We start from the raw sequence: 20,443 nt of genomic DNA, 5'->3' as shown, positions 1-20,443 counted from the left end.
CCCAGTCCTACAGCAATTACACTGGTGACCAGTCTGCAACTGAGCTGAACCCAAAGTGCTGGTTTTGACCTTTAAACCCATACATGGCTTGAGACTGGGATATCTGAATAGCCACTTCCTGCCTGGGAGCCAAGATCCTGACTGTCCCATCAATCAAAGACGCTCGTGTGATTGGTGCATGAGAGAGGGCCTTTTCGGTGACAGCCCCCCAGTTATGGAATCACCTCCCCAGTGAGGTGCACCTGCCCCCTCACTTTCTTTAGGAGGCAGCTGAAGACAATTTCATTCATGACGGCATTTGATTAGTTCTGCCTTGCGGCAGTTTTAAACTTGTGATTTTAACTAATGGTTTTTACGTATTATTTATATTGTAAGCTGCTTTGAGGTCCTATAATGGGTGGCCAGACTTGCTTAACGCAAGAGCCGTATAAACATCAGATGTTTGAGAGCCACAAGACATGAACACAGCCAGACTTGTTCTGACCCACCAAGATGCTGACCATGTCCCCGTCCAACTAACTGTGCAATTATATATTATATGTACATTATTATATTATATCTACATACAGAGAGAGAGAGAGAGACACGCACGCATCAGGCAAGAATAAAAACAGCCTTGAGCCGCTGGTACAACACCTTATTTCAGTTTTAAACTAAACTTTGATGGTAATAAACTGAACTATTAGATAACTAGAATTGTTTGTTTCCTGAATTTCCCCCCTTAAAAGTGATACATTTTGGCAAACATTCTCTAGCTCCCTCAACTGGAAACAAATGAGAAAGGGAGAATTTGGCATGTATCTAACAGACCAGCTCCACTTTGGTATCTGTCCAGGATCTATTAAAAAGCAGTGTTAGAAATGCGTGTTCCAACGGAAATATTTCTGGTGACCGGAGGTAGCAGCTTCATCCTTTATGGATCTTTTGGTTGCTGCCGCAGCTCTGGAACAAGGAGGCCTGTCATTCAAATGTAACCTGCGAAACCCTCAGCATGCTTCTTTCTTCTAAGGTGATGGATCATGGACTTGCCAGTTCAGCAGAGAGTTCATGTCCTCTTTATATTGACTATTTTCTTGGGTGTTGACTGTAACCAATGGCCCAGTTTTCCCCCAGTTGAGTTCCCTTGCATGCACGGAATGGGGGAGAAGATAGAGAATTGCAATCTGGCATCATCTTTCCAAATTTGCAACAGAAATCAAACTGGACAGGCATTGCATGTGGTGTAAAATGTGATAGGCAGCATGGCGTGGTGGTTAAAGTGTGAAGACTGGGGTCTGGGAGATCCAGATTCCAATCCCTGCTCATGCCATGGAAGCTCACTGGGTGACCTTTGGCCAATCACACACACTCCTCCTAACCTACCTCAAAGGGTTGTTGTGAGGATAAAACAGAGAAGAGAATTCGTAAGCCGCTTTTGTGTCCCCATTGGAGTAAAAACCGGGATATAAATTTTTAAAAAATCACAGGGGTTTCACTTTTTAGTAGAAAACTATTTTAATGGATCTCTTAGCATCTTGTTGGGAAGTGCCTAAGATGGAACTTCTTGGAACAGCAGGATGTAAAATGCAAATTGAAATCATGGCTTTTGTTCACTCCCTTCCCTGTGAGGACTTCTAGTGTCCTGGCCCCACTGATGGACCTCCTGATGGCACCTGTGTTTTTTGGCCACTGTGTGACACAGAATGTTGGACTGGATGGACCACTGGCCTGATCCAACATGGCTTCTCTTATGTTCTCCACTCCTCCAGGATCCTCAGTACATTCAGCAAGCTCTTACCAATGTTCTTCTGATGGACGCAGTAGTAGGTGCCTTACAGTCTTCCAAGAATATATATGCCGCTTCCAAACTGTCGTATTTTGACAAGATGAAGAACGAAGGTGAGTCAGGTTATGGCTTCTAGGCTGCTGGGGGAATAATTGTATTGTATGTAATAACATGACCCCCCCCCTCCCCGATGGGGAGTTTCTACTGTCATCTTCCACCTATGCAGGCAGGGAAGCAACTCTGGTAGACGACACCAAAAAGGGAACACAGGATGTAGAAACGGAAAGGGGAAAAAAAATACTAAAAAGCACCACATTGTATGAAAATGAGAAAAATGTTTATTGGGACAGAATTAAACTCTCGTGCTAAATCCAAATTCAAAAGATTATCTCAAGGAAGCACACATGAGTAATAATTAACATAAATTAGCATGTGCTGAGTCGATCTGTGCATGAAATATATCATAAGTCCATCAAAAAGACAGGCAATGTATCTTCCTTAGAAGAACACTAGGTGGAAAACAAGCAAATCAACTCTGGGAATTTCTAGCTCTCTCCCATACAGTTAAAGCCTAAGCAATTAAGAGTCTTTTCATTCTCTTTTATATTTCTTTTTTTTTTTTTAAACAAAAAATATTTTTATTAAAGTAGGCTAGAGTAAACAGAATATCAACAGTCCTATCATAAGGTTCCAAAGAGTATGAATACATGCATTACCATATAAAATAAAATCAGATATAATAACTAAACAGTATCAAATGGATATGTTACAGCTAAAGAAATCATTATGAACCACTAATAATGTAAATGGAGCATTCATGAAAAAAATACTAGGTATAAATTAAATAATTATTAAGCTACAAATTAAATGAAGAAATGAATAAGAATAAAAGAAAGAACTAAATAAAGAGTTCCACTCCTGTGTCATAGCATTAAAATTTTTGTGGAAGAGAGAAAAGGAGCTCTATTATATTTCTGAAAAGAGTTTGTCACTGCAGTAGATCCCAACCAGGTCTTGGGTCATTTGATGGAGGGCACGAGACGCCTTGCTGTGACTATTCTAGCCTTCTTTCATGCTCGGAGTGACATGTTTCCCTATGCTGGCCATCGGTCCGTACACAGTAGAGACACAGAATTGGGACTGATAGCAAATCTTGCAGAAATAATTGCTGCAAAGGCTCCTTCTCCGCTTTCTCCCAGTCACCTTCTGCTTGTACTGACAATCAGGGATCCGTCATGATCCCCAGCATGGGATGCTGCAGTGGAGGGGAGACTGGGCCAGATTTCCTCCCCCCTCCCTCTTCTGGTGGATCAGGGGTTCCTACCATTTTGACCCCCTGGATTCCTTTGGAATTCTGACACAGGATAGTGGGTGCAACAGCAAATGGCTGCTGGAAGTGGCAGAGCCAACCACAATGTTTCAGGGAGTGAGGTTATGCATGACTCTCACAGTAACTCCTCAACATTGAAAACAGAAGCTCCATTAACTTTAACAGGATGCCTTTTGACGGGCACAGCCAAAACCCTGCTAGGCACCAGCCCCGCCTGGCCCTGCCCACTTTGTAAAAACACTTGGAGGCCACCAGGAAGAATGGGCGGATTGTGTCACACTCATGGACTGCACATTGGGGGATCCCTGTGCTAGAGAAAGGAAAGGTGGAAAAAGATTAACTCTGGTAACCCTTTCTGCAAGTTTTGCAGCTGGATCCAACTCCTTTTATCTCTTTCCATAAGTCAATATATATCTGTTGTTCTTCAGTGCCCATGATGGTCCCCAAAACGACAGCAGAAACACTGAAGCACAAGATCAACCCATCCGCTGGGGAAACTTTCCCACAGGCCGTGGAATTCTTGCTTTACACACCCGGTAAGGAGCTCAGGGACTGAGGGAAGAGAAAAGGTGGTTCAGAGGTGGAGGTCGCTGTTGAAATCCATCCAGGATCTGTTAAGAGCCAGTTTGGTGTAGTGGTTAAGTGTGCGGACTCTTATCTGGAAGAACCGGGTTTGATTCCCCACTCCTCCACTTGCACCTGCTGGAATGGCCTTGGGTCAGCTACAGCTCTCGCAGAGCTGTCCTTGGAAGAGCAGCTTCTGTCAGAGCTCTCTCACCCCTACCTGCCTCACAGGGTGTCTGTTTTGGGGGAGGAAAATGAAGGAGATGGTGAGCCGCTCTGAGATTCATAGTGAAGGACGGGGTATAAATCCAATATCTTCTTAAAAATCAGTGGGTGTAGCCACAAAGAAGAAAATTCAGTCATTCCATAAAGATCTTTGTGTTGTGGTGGCAGCTGCTGCCAAAGCATTGTTTTTAAAAATCTGCACATCCCGTCAAATCTCCCATGGCCAGTAGACCTCCCTGGCACTGCCCTCTTTCTAAAAACATTTGGGCACCAGAAAAGATGTCACCTTGTTGTACGGGTTAAATGTACAACACCTTGCCAGCACCTTCGGGCACCTTGTTGTACAGGTTAAATATTAAGTTAGTTAGGAGGTATAGTTAGGAGGCATTGCCCTAAATGTCCGGATGCTTTTAGGTCAGGAGTGGCCAAACTTGCTCAACATAAGAGCCACATAGAATAAACATCAGATGTTTGAGAGCCACAAGACATAAACTTCAGAATTTGGGAAACACAAGGAAGGAAGGAAATAAATGGGGGGAGGTGGAACGAAGGCAACTTTAAATGCATTCTCCAGGCTTCCAGCTGGCATGGCTTGGATAAGTGATTTAAAGAGAGAAATTCCTTCTCCAAGCTGGCTGATGGGGTCGTGGGGGTGTTGAGAGCCACACAATCTGTATAAAAGAGCCCCATGTGGCTTCCGTGCCACCGTTTGGCCACTCCTGTCTTAGGCTATGTTGAGCTTTGTCCTAAGTGGAAAAAGTAATGCAGAAAGGTCCTGAGTGAATGGAACACTGCTTCCCTCGTCTGTTACTTCTTGAATAGATGATGAGGCTTCAGAGGTGCTGCTGTTCTGCACGGCGCTCTCCAGCGTCAGTCTCATTTAACTTGCCAGCTGGAGCAACGTGCTTTACACGGTTCTCAGCTCGTATGTTGCTCTTCTGGTTCCAGGCTTCCTTTCTGTCTCCCTCTGATGCACAGGGCAGCTCGATCCAGTGGAAAAGCATGGCGATGCCAATCCCAAGCTGTGGTGTGCTTTGGATGAGGGGAAGGTGGCTGTCTTCGATGCATCTACATGGTCCAAACAACACTGTTTTAAAGTCGGAAGCTCTAAATTGGTGAGTGACATTTACCAGGGAAGTCCTGCTGAAACTCTGTTTCTAAACATAGAAATATCAGTGGCGGTGGTGGTTGCAGAATGCATTGTGTGAGTCTTCTCAACAAAGTCTCCTAGGGATATATAGAAAGATAGGATAGAATGATTGATAGGTAGGTAGGTGGATGGATGGATGTAGTGTTCAAATCTTGGAAGCTACGTTGGGATGGCCCTGGTTTGTATTTGGATGGGAGACCACCAAGGAAATCCAGGTTTGCTATGCAGAGGTACATCATGGCAATCCACCTCTGAATGCCTCTTGCTTTGAAAACACTATGGGATTGTCATTGAGGGCACTTTCTGCCACCACGTAAAGCAGTATGAAGCCCTGAAAACAACACACCATTTTAAAAGTATTTAAAATATTTATATACTGCTGTTCTGTAATACGCTCAAAGAGGTGGTGGAAATTTATGGATAAACTTCTTATCAAAATGCCTGACAGAATAATTAACTCTCCCCCCTTTATCTGTCTCCCCCCTTTATCTGTCGACTGCGGGGTGACATGATAGAGGTTTACAAGATAATGCATGGGATGGAGAAAGTAGAGAAAGAAGTACTTTTCTCCCTTTCTCACAATACAAGAACTCGTGGGCATTCGATGAAATTGCTGAGCAGCCAGGTTAAAACGGATAAAAGGAAGTACTTCTTCACCCAAAGGGTGATTGGCATGTGGAATTCACTGCCACAGGAGGTGGTGGCGGCCACAAGCATAGCCACCTTCAAGAGGGGTTTAGATAAAAATATGGAGCAGAGGTCCATCAGTGGCTATTAGCCACAGTGTGTGTGTATATATAAAATTTTTTGCCACTGTGTGACACAGAGTGTTGGACTGGATGGGCCATTGGCCTGATCCAACATGGCTTCTCTTATGTTCTAAAACTAAAAGGGAAAAAAAACCAAACCAAAAACTAAACAGTAGCTGGCAAGTAACCAGATGCATATTTCCAAATGTTGTTGCTTTGAGATTTCCTGAACCTTCCTCCCTGTTAATTTTTATTTCAGCAGCACATAGCAATGGATGTGTGTATTTTTATTCCCTGCTGTTCTGTGGTAAGGTCGCCCGGAGACCTACAGTGGAGAGAGAGAGAACGCAAGAGATGAGGGAGGCTCTGGAAGGAGGGACAGAATTAAAGAGGGTGGCGCAGGGTTTCCCTTTAGTTTCATGGCTCTTGTAGGAGCTGTATTTGCTACCCTTGGTGTCAAGGCAAAGAGAGATGCATAATGATGCAAATAGTGGTCAGTGATTTATATGGTACATGTGTGTTTCCTTCTTCCACTGGTGCCAAAAAATAATTCCCTAACCTTTCCCTATGCTGGTCTTATGGGGACTGTTATTCCCAGCTTTTGTTTTTAAAAAAGTTTAGCATGGTTGTGTAGTAAAGTGCATACGTACCGTATATCTTTCTGTGCAAAGTAAGTATTAAGACTTTTAAAAATTGTGTAATATTTGTTCATGTCTTGCAGCTCTCAAACATCTGATATTTATTCTATGTGGCTCTTATATTAAGCAAGTTTGGCCGCCCATTCTAACCTCTGCTTCATTCTGGCTCTCCAGCTGTATCTTATCAACCCTGGCCTATATACGCTGATATGTTTGGAAGGGATAAATACGAAAAAACTGCAGTGCAGCATCTTAGACCTTCTATGAGTCTTTGTTCAGTCACCTTTACTTTTTGTCTTGTTAATACAGAAATGCATGGTCATGGCAGAGCAGAGTCAAATCTGGATTGGTTCCCAAGACTCCATTATCTACATTATCAACACCCATAGCATGTCTTGCAACAAGCAGCTGAATGACCATCGCTCTGAAGTCACAGACATCATTGTACAGACTAAAGACAGCTTGTCCAGGTCAGCCAAGTCACACCACGGGTGGGTGGGTGTCTTTCTCAGTACTGAGGCTGTCTAGGAGAGCCAGTTTGGTGTAGTGCTTAAGAGTAACGGACACTAAGCCGGTTTGATTCTTCACTCCTCCACAGGCAGCCAGCTGGGTGCACTCCCACAGTCATCCCTCAGGAGCAGTTTTCACAGAGCTCTCTCCGCCTCAACTACCTTGCAGCGTACCTGATTGATTGATTGTTGTGGGGGGGGGGGGGGAGGAAGAAAGGAGATTGTAAACCGCTCTGAGACTCAGAGTGATGGGCGGGGTACAAGTCCAATCTCTTCTTCTTTCTTAGGAAATGCTTCCTGACCTTTCTTAACCAGCTGCAGCCCTTTGCTAATTAAGCATTGATTTGAACGTTTAGCAATAGCATTTGCCATGAATGATCCTTTGTGTCTCTCTTCGAGCAATGGGGGCAAATTGTACTGCTTTCAAGCTGCTGTGGTAGTCACAACTTTTCTTATAAGCTTTTCATTTTCCATGAAATGATTTTTGAGGAAACTCAGCCTCCATATTCAGAGGTAGTAAACCTCTGAATCTCAGGGCCAGGAGGCAACATCAGGAGAAGGCCTTGGCCTCTGTGCCCTGTTGTTGGCTCTCCAGAGGAACTGGTTGGCCACTGTGTGAGACAGGATGCTGGGCTAGATGAACTGCTAGTCTGATCCAGCAGGGCTCTTCTGATGTTCTTATCTCCTTTGGAGCTTCCACGACAAAAAGAGTTTTCAAAGTGGAACGGAAGCTCTTTGCAAGGAGATGAAATTACTGATTAGAAGGCTCATTTGGTACTTGATTTGATCTTCCAGTTTCTGGACTTCCGTATTCAAAGGCAGAAAACTTCTGAACCCCAGTGCCAGGAGGCCGCATGAAGGGTCTCTCTGCCCTCTTGTTGGTCCTCCAGAGGAACTGGTTGGCTGCTGCATGAAACATGATGGTGTGCTAGACTGACCCAGGCCTGATCCAGCAGGGTTCTTCAATCAATCAATCAATTTTTATTTGTATCCCGCTCTCCCCGCCGAGGCAGGCTCTTACGTTTAACAATGAGCTGCTATTTTCATGTTTCTTCCTAATATGGTTTTCTCTTTGTGTGGAACAATATGGGCTTTTTTGGGTTTGTTTTTAAATAAGGAAAGGTCAGTTTGTTTGTCAGCAGCAGATACAGAAGGAGTTTTTCTTTCCAAAAGTAGTTTGCTCAGCATCGTACAATTTTAACTACTCCTTCCAATGACGAATGGGAGTGAATAGTTTGCAGAACAAATATTACGGAAATTGTGGTCCTGACATTTAAAAGACCACCTTCTCCTGTCCAGGGAAAACCCTACTTTTTGGTGTAGCCAGTTTGGTGTAGTGGTTAAGTGTGCGGACTCTTATCTGGGAGAACCGGGTTTGATTCCCCACTCCTCCACTTGCACCTGCTAGCATGGCCTTGGGTCAGCCATAGCTCTGGCAGAGGTTGTCCTTGAAAGGGCAGCTGCTGTGAGAGCCCTCTCCAGCCCCACCCACCTCACAGGGTGTCTGTTGTGGGGGAGGAAGGGAAAGGAGATTGTGAGCCGCTCTGAGACTCTTCGGAATGGAGGGCGGGATATAAATCCAATATCTTCTTCAATATCTTCTTCTTCTACTTTTAAAAGTTTAATTAAATACTGCTGAACGTGGTCAAAGTAAAACAAAAACGTATTTAGGAGTCTGGAAAATATGACTGAAAGGTTGCAGTACAGAGCAGTTCTGAAATCCATGCGCTAGAGAACATGGCCTGGATTCTTAGAATCTTAGAGTTGGAAGGGACCTCCAGGGACATCTAGTCCAACCCCTTGCACAATGCAGGTGGCATATGGAAAAAGGGGAGGAGGGGAAAAAGTGGAACCCAGTAAGAGTGAGCGCCCTGACCTGGATGGCCTGAACTAGCCCAGTCTCATCAGATATCAGAAGCTAGGTAGTGGGGTATTGGATGGGTAACCACCAAGGAAGTCCAGGGTCGCTACACAGAGGCAGGCAGTGGCCAACCACCTCTGAATATCTCTTGCCTTGGAAATCCCACGGGGTCGCCGTAAGTCAGCTGTGACTTGAGGGCACTTTAACATCCTTTATACCTCACCTTTCTCTCCAGTGGAGACCCACAAGGCAGCTCACAGCAGCCTCTTCTCCCTTTTATCTTCATGATCATCCCGTGAAGATGATTAGGGTTGAGAGTGGGTGCCTGACGTGAGCTTCCTTGGCAGAGTGAAGATTTGCACCTGGGTCTCCCAGTGTCCAGCCCAATGTGCTTAACTCACTGCACTCCTCTTTCTTTAACAACAAAAGCTGAAAACTGGGGGGGGGGGGGGAAATGGGCCCATGATTTTGCTTTCATTCACAGCACTGATTTTTTGGGGAGGTTGCGTTTTACCCTCTTGGCTTGCGGCGTCTTCACCTGTTTATGCTTCCCTTCCCCCATGACAGTGAGGCATATTCATGCAGCGTTGATGGGACGGTGATTGCCTGGAACGTCAGCACCTTGAAAGTCAACCACCGGTTTCAGCTGCCCTGCGAGACTCTGACTTCCATCAAGTACCACAACAGCCGCCTTTGGTGCTGTACGTTTCCTTTGTCTAAAATTCCTTTAAAGAAATGCAAAGTAGAAGAGTCACAGTTTTGCTCATGACATCGTTCTTAAGGATGACAAACCCTCCCCTCTCTCTGGCAACAGTGATCCACGCAACGGTCACCTCGAGGCTGGACTACTGTAATGCCCTCTACATGGGGCTGCCCTTGTGCCGAACCCGGAAGATGTAGTAAGTGTAGAACGCGGCCGCCAGGCTGTTATTGGGGCTTCCCAGGTGGGAGCACATTCAGCCGCAACTGCGGAAACTGAACTGGCTGCCAATAGTATACCGGATTTGTTACAAGGTTCTGGTTATCACCTTTAAAGCCCTATATGGCCTAGGACCTGCCTACTTTAGGGACTGTCTCTCCTCACATGTTCCCCAGAGGGTACTCAGATTGGGATCACAAAATCTACTAGTAATCCCCGGGCCGAAGGAGGCCAAATTACAAACCACCAGAGACAGGGCCTTCTCGATTGCAGCCCCCTGCTGGTGGAATCAGCTGCCAGAGGAAGTGAGGGCCTTGTGGAACCTTGCGCAGCTCCGCAGGGCCTGCAAGACTGTTCTCTTCTGGCTGGCGTTTAACTGACACGGCGCCTGTATTTCAAGGAGATGAAAGAAATGCCATCGCCACTGAAATAGCACCAAACCAATATTGTTCTTAACTGTTTTAACTTGAATATTTTGTTTTAACTGTTATTTGTGTAATTTTAATACTTATTGATTTTAACTGTCTGTTGGGATTTTATGCTGTGAGCCGCCCTGAGCCTGCTTTGGCAAGGAGGGCGGGATATAAATCAAATCAAATAAAAAATAAATAAAAATAAGTGAGCATATTCAGCTGTACTTTGCTAAAACTTTTAATGCCTTGCACTGAAAAAGATCAAGAGTCCAGTAGCAGACTAACAGCATCTGTTGGTACGGTATGAGCTTTTGTGAGTCACTGGCTCGCTTCTTTGGATAACCTTTAGATACCCTAAAACATGGGTGTCAGGCATGTGGCCCAGGGACTGAATCAGGCCCCCGTGTCAAGTCCCCACCAGTTCAGAAATCAGAGATCCTGGAGGGCTCCTATCGGGCCCCCAAGCAACGGCTGTCATCTGCTTCCTTTTCCGTTTCTCTTGCTTCCTTCTGCATAACAGCTTGCTTTGCAAGGCTTGCTCAGTCACACAGGAGTTACAGAGCAAAGCCTGTTTTCTCCATTGGCTGAGGCTCCTCCCTTGGGGAGGAAGGCGGGGAGGAATAGCTTGCTTTTCCAGGCTCTCTCAATCGCGCAGCACAGCTACTGAGCTAACCCTCTCTTCATTCTCTTGGCTGAGGCTCCTCCCCCTCCTGGTTCGCTGGGGAAGGAAGGAAAGAGCCAGAGCTTCCTTTGCCCAGTTCCCTGGATCCCATGGGAGAAATACAAAGAAAGCACCTTTAAGACCAACAAGCGCTAATGTTTTAAGCATGTTTTTTTTTAAATCTTTAATTGTGATTATCTGTGTCCTTTGTAAAGTTTATATCTCTGCTACCTAATCTTAAATAGATATGCACATGGCCGGGCCTGACATGGCCGGGCCCGACAAGGTCTCATTTATGTCAGATCTGGCCCTCATAACAAATGAGTTCGACACCCCCTGCTCTAAAACATATTTTGTTAGTCTTTAAAGCGCTACTGGAATCTTAACTCTGTTCTACTGCTACAGTCAGATTGCTACCCGTCTTAATCTATTAATCCCTTGGCTAATTTAAAATTCATTGCCATGGAAATGGCTTGCATGCTACACCTGTGGACTTGTCAGTGGGTGAAATCCCTCCCAAGTATTTAGGGTTGACAGCTCTGGGTTGGGAAATACCTGGAGATTTGTAGGGAGGGCAGGATATGGGGAGGAGAAGGACTTCAGTGGGGTATAATGCCTAGAGTCTACCTTCCATAGTGGCCATTTTCTCTAGGGTGAAGTGATCTCTTGTCGTCTTGAGATCAGTTGTAATCTCAGGAGACTTCCAGCCACCACCTGGAGGTTAGTAACCCTAAGTATAGCACTGGTTGCCCCTTCAGTGTGTCGTATACGGAGAAGAGCAGCAGGATGCTCAGGAGGCAAAGCTGAAAGGGAAACCTCAGAAGGTGAAATGCACCAGTGGTCCCCAGCGTGGTCCCTGGGGGCCTGCCTTCCTGGAACCTGCCAGGTGTTTGAGAAAGTGGGTGGGGCCAGGAAGGGGTTTTGCCTGATTGGCTTTGTCAGTTTTTTTTGAAAAAATGCTGCTTTGGCAGTAACTGCCACCACTGCCTAAGAATCTCCACTGTGTGTCTGAAAAGTTAAACCGAAGGAGTCATTCTGTGCCCGGCTCTGCCTCCTGTGGCTGTGCCCACCATGCCATATCAGCAGGGCTTTTTGGGTAGCAGGAACTCCTTTGCATATTAGGCCACACCCCCGTGATGTAGCCTGTCCTCCAAGAGTTTACAGTTGGCCCTGCGCTAAGAGCCCTGTAAGCTCTTGGAGGATGGACTACATTAGGGGTGTGTGGCCTAATATGCAAAGGAGTTCCTGCTACAAAAAAAGCCCCGCATATCAGAATCCCAAAGGTGCCAGCAAACTCCGAAAGATTTGGGACCCTGAAACATCCACCCTTTCTCGGAAGCAATGCTTGTCCTCCTGCAGAAAAATAGCCCCAAACAGAAATAACAACCTGTGTAGTAAGATTTAGAAGAGGTATCTTATGCAGAAAGTTCAGGCACCGTTGCCATCTTATTAAAACAAAAACATAAACCCATTTCTGTCAGGTTTTAACCCTAGATATTTAACTAGATATTAGTATTTAGGGGGATTTCCCAGTTGGTCTGTGTACCCATTGTTATCAACTTTATCTGTTTTGCTATCAATTTTATGTAACTGCCACACAATAAATAAATATTTATTTGTTTCTGCACTGAAGGCATAGGAAGCTGTATTCTCGTCGTCACAACAAACGGCATCGTTCGGCAGAAAGTAAAAATGGAAGACTACGTGGGGGATCCCTCCCCGTCCTTGCTCTCGTTCCAGCTGTTTCCTGAGGTAAACAGAAAAGTATATTCCAGCTGTCGTAAACTTCAAGGGTCAGGCTGGGGTGGTGCCATCTGTTGAGTGGGACTGCTTCTACCCTTGACTGTCTTCCTCCGTAGAGGGATCAAGTGTGGGCCTCGTGCTCAGGGAATCCTGACCTATACATCTGGAATATGACAGATCTCTCGACGCCCTCTCAGAAGATTAGCCTGCAGGACTGTGCCGAGATCACCTGCATGTTGAGAGTAAAAAATCAGGTAAACCAATGCTGAGGAATGCTGTTTTTGTTTGGTTTGCTTGTTTATCTTAGATCAAGAGCTGTGTTGTGCTGGACTAAGGTTCTGGGGGACTGAAATTGGAATTCCCGCTTCTCCCTCAGAAGTTCTCCAGGTGGCTTTGGGCCTGTCACACAGCAGGGGACCAGGAACGACCTTTTACTGGCCGCCACCACTCTGTCCGGTCTGTCCGGAAGGGCCCAGAGCACCCACCCAACCCCCGTATCCTCCTTATGAGCAAGTACTTTTTTACCAAGACTGAAGAGACATGAGGACCCAGGCAGTTCAACAACAGTTTATTATAACTGCTGAAACAATAAGCAGGTAGTAAAACATTTAGTGCACAGTGAGTATAGAAAGTAGCAAAGGTTGGTATAAAGAAATAAAAAGCCCTGATACGTCTAACGTAGACATTCCCTTCCTAATTCCAAGCGGACTCACCCCTTCTTGGTGATGGCACCCTCTGGCTGCCTTCTCTCCAGACTGCAGCCTCTCCAGAGAGAACAACTTCCCTCTCAAGCTAGGCCCATTTATGCTTTCCTCCTAGGTCCCACCCCCTCCGGGCAAGTTTTCCCTCCTAAATCTGTGCCACCCAACTAGAGGGAAAGAAGATCCTGGAAAATGTAGGCCCACTAGCAACTCCTAGGCAGGCCTGCCGCAAACTCTCAGCCTGGTCCACCTGGCAGGATTATTATTGTGAGAAGATGGACAGTGACCTTAGCCGCTTCAAGTCCCAACTGGGGAGGAAAGCAGGGTATGAATAAATACATGCAAATGTGTGCAGAAAAGCCCTGATAGGGGCAGGGGCTCGCCCAGTAAGATTTGTTTGAATGGAACACAATGGATGGGTCTCCACCCCCACCCAGATCATTATCGCAGAATGCTTCAGAAACTGCTCTTGGTTTCAACAGGAGCTTCCCAAGCTGCAAGCCCCAAACACCCTTGGGGTGGCTGGAAGTAGTTTCCTGGTTCTTCTGTCTGCTGTCTTTTCAATAATGCATGCGCTAATCTCTGAAAGCAGGTGGTTGTTTGAGCGGGCTGCGGAAGGGTATTTAGACATACGTCACTCATCTAGCATTAGCCGAGACAAAGCAGGATGATGTATTCTACCATTTATATCTGTTGGCTTCAATCCAGTCACCGTAATCAGCGGAAGGGGGTTGGCTTGTCCCTGCTATTAGGTTGCCCCAAGGGTTCTCATTTTCAACCAGGTGCAAAAGATATGTGCTGAGAGGGAGTGCTTGGATGAAATGGAAAAGTAGAGCTATGCTGTGTGCTTAAGAGAACATAAGAGCCCAAGAGAAGCCATGCTGGATCAAGCCAACGCCCCATCCAGTCCAACATCTGTGTCATACAGTGGCCAAAAACTTGATGCCATCAGGAAGTCCGTCACTGGAGCTAAAACTCCAGAAATTTTCCCACTGTTTGCCCTCCCCAAGCACCAAGAATACAGAGCATCATTGCCCCAGACATAAGGGAAGCCATGTTGGATCAGGCCAATGGCCCATCCAGTCCAACATTGTGTCACACTGTGCCAAAACCCAGGTGCCATCAGGAGGCCCAGAAGCCCTCCCACCATGACCCCCTGAAACACCAAGGATACAGAGCATTGCTGCTCCAGACATAATAGTGTTCCATCTATACCAGGGGTGTCAAACGTGCATCCCGGGGGCCGAATTAGGTCCCCAGAGGGCTCCTATCAGGCCCCCGAGCAACTGGCTGTCATTTGCTTCCTTCTCCCTCTCTCTTGCTCCCTTCTGCATCTCAACTTGCTTTGCCAGGCTTGCTCAATCGCACAGGAGTTACAGAGAATAGCCTCTATTTTCTTCGTTGGCTGAGGCTCCTTCCCTCCTGATTCCCTGGAGAAGGAAGGAAAGAGCCAGAGCTTCCTTTGCCCAGTTCCCTGGATCCCATGGGAGAAATACAACAAAAGCACCTTTAAGACCAACAAGTGCTAATGTTTTAAGTTTTTAAAAAATCTTTAATTGCGTTTTTCTGTGTCCTTGGAGAAACGTCGACTGCAGGGTGACATGATAGGGGTTTACAAGATAATGCATGGGATGGAGAAAGTAGAGAAAGAAGTACTTTTCTCCCTTTTTCACAATACAAGAACTCATGGGCATTCAGTGAAATTGCTGAACAGTCAGGTTAAAATGGATAAAAGGAAGTACTTCTTCACCCAAAGGGTGAGTAACATGTGGAATTCACTGCCACAGGAGGTGGCAGCGGCTACAAGCATAGGCAGCTTCAAGAGGGGGTTAGATAAAAATATGGAGCAGAGGTCCATCAGGGGCTATTAGCCACGGTATATATATATATATGTGTGTGTGTGTGTATATATAATTTTTTTGGCCACTGTGTGACACAGAGTGTTGGACTGGATGGGCCATTGGCCTGATCCAACATGGCTTCTCTTATGTTCTTATGTCCTTTATAAAGTTTATGTTTAATTCAATTTATAGCCCGCCCTCCCTGCTGAGGTGGGCTCAGGGCGACTGACATCAAATCATTGTAAACTATAATTGCAGTCATAAAATCAATAAAACCATTAAACAGTACAAGTTTAAACAATCTACAGTTGGTGCTAACAAATCAGATGTTACTCATATTCTCAGGATGACAGTTGTTCCAGAACTGCTACCTCTGCTACCTAATCTTAAATAGGTACACATATGGCCCGGCCTGAGCCCTGGCTCAACAAGGTCTCATTTATGTCAGATTCGGCCCTCATAACAAATGAGTTTGACACCCCTGATCTATACTATACCTTGAGGCTAATAGTCACTCCCTTTGGGCAAAGGGAGCTTTTAGTCTCAAAAGCGTATACCCCCAACATCTCATTGATCTCTACGGTGCAACAGCACTCCATTCTAGCTCTTCATTTAGGACTGTTAACTAAACAGCAAATAAAGTAGTAAATAAAAAAAGTGTCTGAGTTTTGTAACGTGTAAAGACACCCAGCGGAAAGGCAGCCCTTTAAAGGATAGCTCTGTTTTTCAGATGTGGGTTGGTGGCAGAGGACTCTCTCAAGGCAGAATCAAAGGAAAGATCTACGTGGTCGATGCCGAAAAGAAAACCGTGGAGAAGGAGCTGGTCGGGCACATTGACATGGTGAAGGCTCTCTGCTCTGCTGAGGACAGATACATTCTCAGCGGCTCCGGGAAGGAGGAAGGGAAGATTGCCATCTGGAAGGTCGAATAGGCTCAAAAGTTTTCACAGTTTTAAGCCTCGGATACAAGAAGGGGGTGGGATTCTGTTAGCTTCAGTCCTTTGTGTGTGTTTTATTCTTCAGTGTTTTTAATTTATTAGAACAGTATTCGGTGCAATTACGTTACTGAACTATGAAGCAGCAGAAGGAAAGATCACTACTTATAGTTTTGATGACCCAGAACCGGCCTGTCGAACAAGAACCTCGAAAACATGACTGGGAAATCGCTGGGTAATTTGTAATGTCGGATTATGCTTTTTTGCTTGAAGTTATTTGCAGAGGCAAGGCTGGCCCTGCCACTGGGCAAATTAGGCAATCGCCTAGGGCGCCGGCCTTCTGGGGCCGAATTGGGTGCCCCCACGTAACACGGTGATGTTATCAGTGTGTGGTGGGGGAGGCACCAGAAGTTAACCTTGCAAAGGGTGTCGAACAGTCTGGGGGCGGGCCCTATGCAGAGTTAGTGGTAAACTTTTGTTAGACTAAACCAATACGTACTCTGGTCCAGCAGCTGCAATCCAGTGCTTCCTGAAATACAGAATCTTCTGGATGATGTAGCATGGCAGTTCGTTTCTGGATGATGTAGCACTGAGGTTCATCTGGAAAAGTTTTGGCAGGCTGACGTGTCCTCCCGTTCTCGTTTAAACGTGTCACCAGCGTTTATTGATTCCATGGAATCTGCCGAGTTAGGCGAGGGGGTTGAAACAGAAGCGGTACGCTCCTGGCGACTCGATCTTGTGAACGCTTGGATCAGCTCCTGGAACTCCTGCAGCCAGTGGGCTTCTCCATCAAAATGGATCGTTCCCTCCAAGTGTCTAGACAACATACGAAATGTGGTGCACTCTTGCAGAGTGCTGCTGCCTTGGAAGATCTGGGTTCAAATCCAGCAGCACCTTCAAGCCCAACAAGATTTTTGGGAGGTGAGCTTTTGGCAGTAAGAGCTCCCATCGACAGCCAAGGCTCATGTCTGGAAATCTTGCTGGATTTGAACCCTGCTCTTTCAAAACAGCAGTCCTCTCTTGGTCTCGAAGGTGCTGGTGGACCCGAATCTAGCTGTTCTACTGAGAACCAACATGGCTGCCTTCTGGAACTGCCTTGTGAAACAGCAGTGCCCGTGGGGTGAAGGAGCTCACGCTGGTCTTCTAAAGACGGCAGCTCTTGTGAATGCGGGACTGGCTGATGCTCTCAAGGTCAGACTGCTGTCCCATGTGATCGATACGCTTTCGATTCGATGGAAAGGGGTTATTTTTAACAGCACTCTGGTTTGTGCGCAACACACAAAGCTCTTCCACCCTTTTAAGTGCTCTGACTTAGCATGTCACGTGCCTTTTAAAAAACATGCCTGTCAGTTACGATGTCATCACGTAAAGATGTCTGGTATCAAATTGCAATCTGCTCCTCTTTCCTCTGGCTGATGTCCTCTTCCAGGGCTGGCGCTCCCAACTGAGTTTCCCCCAGGGCTTTTTTTTTTGTAGCAGAAACACCTTTGCATATTAGGCCACACCTCCTGATGTAGCCAATCCTCCAAGAGCTTGCAGTAGACCCTGTACTAAGAGCCCTGTAAGCTCTTGGAGGATTGGCTACATCAGGGGTGTGTGGCCTAATTTGCAAAGGAGCTCTTGCTAGAATTCCAAGCTCTTGGAGGATTGGCTACATCAGGGGGTGTGGCCTAATATGCAAAGGAACTCTTGCTAGAATTTCAAGCTCTTGGAGGATTGGCTACATCAGGGGGTGTGGCCTGATATGCAAAGGAGCTCTTGCTAGAATTTCAAGCTCTTGGAGGATTGGCTACATCAGGGGGTGTGGCCTAATATGCAAAGGAGCTCTTGCTAGAATTCCAAGCTCTTGGAGGATTGGCTACATCAGGGGGTGTGGCCTAATATGCAAAGGAGCTCTTGCTAGAATTCCAAGCTCTTGGAGGATTGGCTACATCAGGGGGTGTGGCCTAATATGCAAAGGAACTCTTGCTAGAATTCTAAGCTCTTGGAGGATTGGCTACATCAGGGGTGTGTGGCCTAATATGCAAAGGAGCTCTTGCTAGAATCCCAAGCTCTTGGAGGATTGGCTACATCAGGGGTGTGTGGCCTAATTTGCAAAGAAGCTCTTGCTAGAATTCTAAGCTCTTGGAGGATTGGCTACATCAGGGGGTGTGGCCTAATATGCAAAGGAGGTCCTGCTAGAATTCCAAGCTCTTGGAGGATTGGCTACATCAGGGGGTGTGGCCTAATATGCAAAGGAGCTCTTGCTAGAATTCCAAGCTCTTGGAGGATTGGCTACATCAGGGGGTGTGGCCTAATATGCAAAGGAGTTCCTGCTACAAAAAAAGCCCTGGTTGCGCCTACAAAAGCTAGTGGGTCTAGGTGAAATGGGAATATTCCCCCCGCCTCACTAAATCCTTTTTAAAACAGGTAATGGGCCTGAAGGGAAGCTGCAACGCCTCTTGACCGTGTCATAGAATCCTAGAGTTGGAAGGGACCCCCAGGGTCATCTAGTCCAGCCCCCTGCACAAGGCAGGAACTTCACAAACACCTCCCCCTAAGTTTACAAGGCAGTGGTAAGTTCACGTTGAGGTAGAGTACAATAAAATATTGTAAAGATAGAAAAAGTGTTCTTACTGCAAGCAGTTTAATGAACGGTCGGTGGGCAAGTGTCATAAACTACTAATGTCATATATTACGTGTAACTAACAGACGAATGTCAGTGTCATAATAAAACATGCTGGATTGAGCCTTCCTGTGTTAATTTATGGGGACATTTGTGTTGGGAACGGCCAGCCGAGGTGGAGCTTAGAGTCTGTCTGCAGAATTCAGACCGAATTTGGATTCACTCGTTTGCATTCAAAACGACAGCCTGCACACGATCAGGCCAGCCAGGACTTAATGTGAATTTTAATCTGTATATCTAATACAAACAAGTGCTCCCTCTAAGGCAAAGTGGTGGAGTCCTGTGAGTGACAAGTCTGCTTTGTGCGCTGCTGGCGTTAAAGTTGTGAGCTACTGCATTAGTTTGCTTCTGGGGCCATTTTTCCTGAGCTAAGAGAAGAATGTGTGAGTGAGCCAGAAGCTAAAAAACCTGAGCTAACTCACGCTAACTCGGCTTAGAGGAAACAATGAGAGCAATGTGTGGCCCCCATCTGCAGATACCTACATTTTCGGATTGGGGCCACGCTGACACTAAACCTTTTCCTGCAAACTTGGGGGACTCTCCAAGTTTGCAGAAAAATCAGAAATGAAAAATGTGGGAGGTACAGCTGATCTTTTTCATGGTTGCCTGCAGGGTTCACTAGTGGTGCTGCTGGCCTCTCTGCCGTGTCTGAGAAATAATGCTAAGGAACCCAGGCATGAGTTGGGATTGGCCTCAGCTGAGTTTCAGAGCCTCTTGCCTGGCATGCTGAAGGTCCCAGGTTCTGTCCCCGGCATCTCCAGTTAAAAGTTCCAGGCACTAGACGATGTGCAAGATTTCTGACAGTCTGAGTAGGCAATAGAAGATTTATACCCCGCCCTTCATTCTGAATCTCAGAGCAGTTTACAATCTCCTTTACCTTCTTCCCTCACAACAGAAACCCTGTGAGATAGGTGGGGCTGAGAGAGCTCTTACAGAAGCTGCCCTTTCAAGGACAACTCTGCAAGAGCTGTGGCTAACCCAAGGCCATGCCAGCAGCTGCAAGTCCTCCACTTGTGTTGTGGGGAATCAAATCCGGTTCTCTCAGATAAGAGTTCGCTCACTTAACCACTACACCAAACTACAACAATACTGACCTTGGTGGACGAAGGGGTCTGCTTCAGTAGAATGTAGCTTCTTGTGTTCCTGAGTTTGGCTGCTCCCTTATGCCAATCCTACCAGAATAAGACAAACCTTCCCACGGCAATGGCTGGAGGGAGCCTAGGGCAAACCACATGAGCCGTCTTACAGCCAGAGGGACCAGGTGGAAGCCGTCAACAATATCTGACAATTCCTCAAGACTTCAACATGTTCCTTTCTAAGAGCTGGATCCCCCTGGAAGGACAAAATGTTCCCATTTGAGCCTCCTGAGTTCTTTGAAGTGCAGCTCTTGAGGGAGGGAGGGAGGGGGGCCCCCAGTGTGGGATGCCTGCAGGGGGAGGGGGGAAGTGCCCCTGGCGCTAGCGGAAGGAACCTCCAGCAACCACTGCATGCGTTTTCCTGTTCCTTGTCTTGCTGCTTTCAGTCTTATGGCACATGATAGGTTGGGTGGCAGTAATGGGACGCTGTGGTTGCTGTGTCTTAGTTTTGGCATTTTCAGTCTGCCTTTCTGCCCCTTGTGCTATATGATATAATAAATAGTTAAGACAAGAGTTCAATAACAATGAAAGACACTAATATCTATATATCTAGTACACGTTTTGCTTCCCTTTCTCTAAGAAGCTCAAAGCAGCACACACCATTTTCCCTTTCCCCATTTTATCCTCACAGTATCCCGG

General features: G+C 46.3%; 1 protein-coding gene across 1 annotated transcript in view; it reads left to right on the top strand.

The window, feature by feature from the left end:
• DENND3 (DENN domain containing 3) overlaps nucleotides 1-16,153 on the top strand; it is a 65,099-nt gene extending 48,946 nt beyond the window's left edge. Inside the window, exons 16-23 of the mRNA XM_060243184.1 lie at nucleotides 1,749-1,878; nucleotides 3,524-3,631; nucleotides 4,863-4,999; nucleotides 6,731-6,891; nucleotides 9,359-9,492; nucleotides 12,418-12,536; nucleotides 12,644-12,781; nucleotides 15,800-16,153. Coding sequence (XP_060099167.1) covers nucleotides 1,749-1,878; nucleotides 3,524-3,631; nucleotides 4,863-4,999; nucleotides 6,731-6,891; nucleotides 9,359-9,492; nucleotides 12,418-12,536; nucleotides 12,644-12,781; nucleotides 15,800-16,000 — 1,128 coding nt within the window. The 3' untranslated portion in view covers nucleotides 16,001-16,153. The remainder of the gene's footprint in view (nucleotides 1-1,748; nucleotides 1,879-3,523; nucleotides 3,632-4,862; nucleotides 5,000-6,730; nucleotides 6,892-9,358; nucleotides 9,493-12,417; nucleotides 12,537-12,643; nucleotides 12,782-15,799) is intronic.
• Nucleotides 16,154-20,443: the final 4,290 nt, after the last annotated feature.

This window comes from Heteronotia binoei, chromosome 7 (assembly GCF_032191835.1).
Source record: "Heteronotia binoei isolate CCM8104 ecotype False Entrance Well chromosome 7, APGP_CSIRO_Hbin_v1, whole genome shotgun sequence".
Taxonomy (NCBI): domain Eukaryota; kingdom Metazoa; phylum Chordata; class Lepidosauria; order Squamata; family Gekkonidae; genus Heteronotia; species Heteronotia binoei.
The sequence above is the reverse complement of the archived record's forward strand: the minus strand, read 5'-3'. Positions and strand labels throughout refer to the sequence as shown.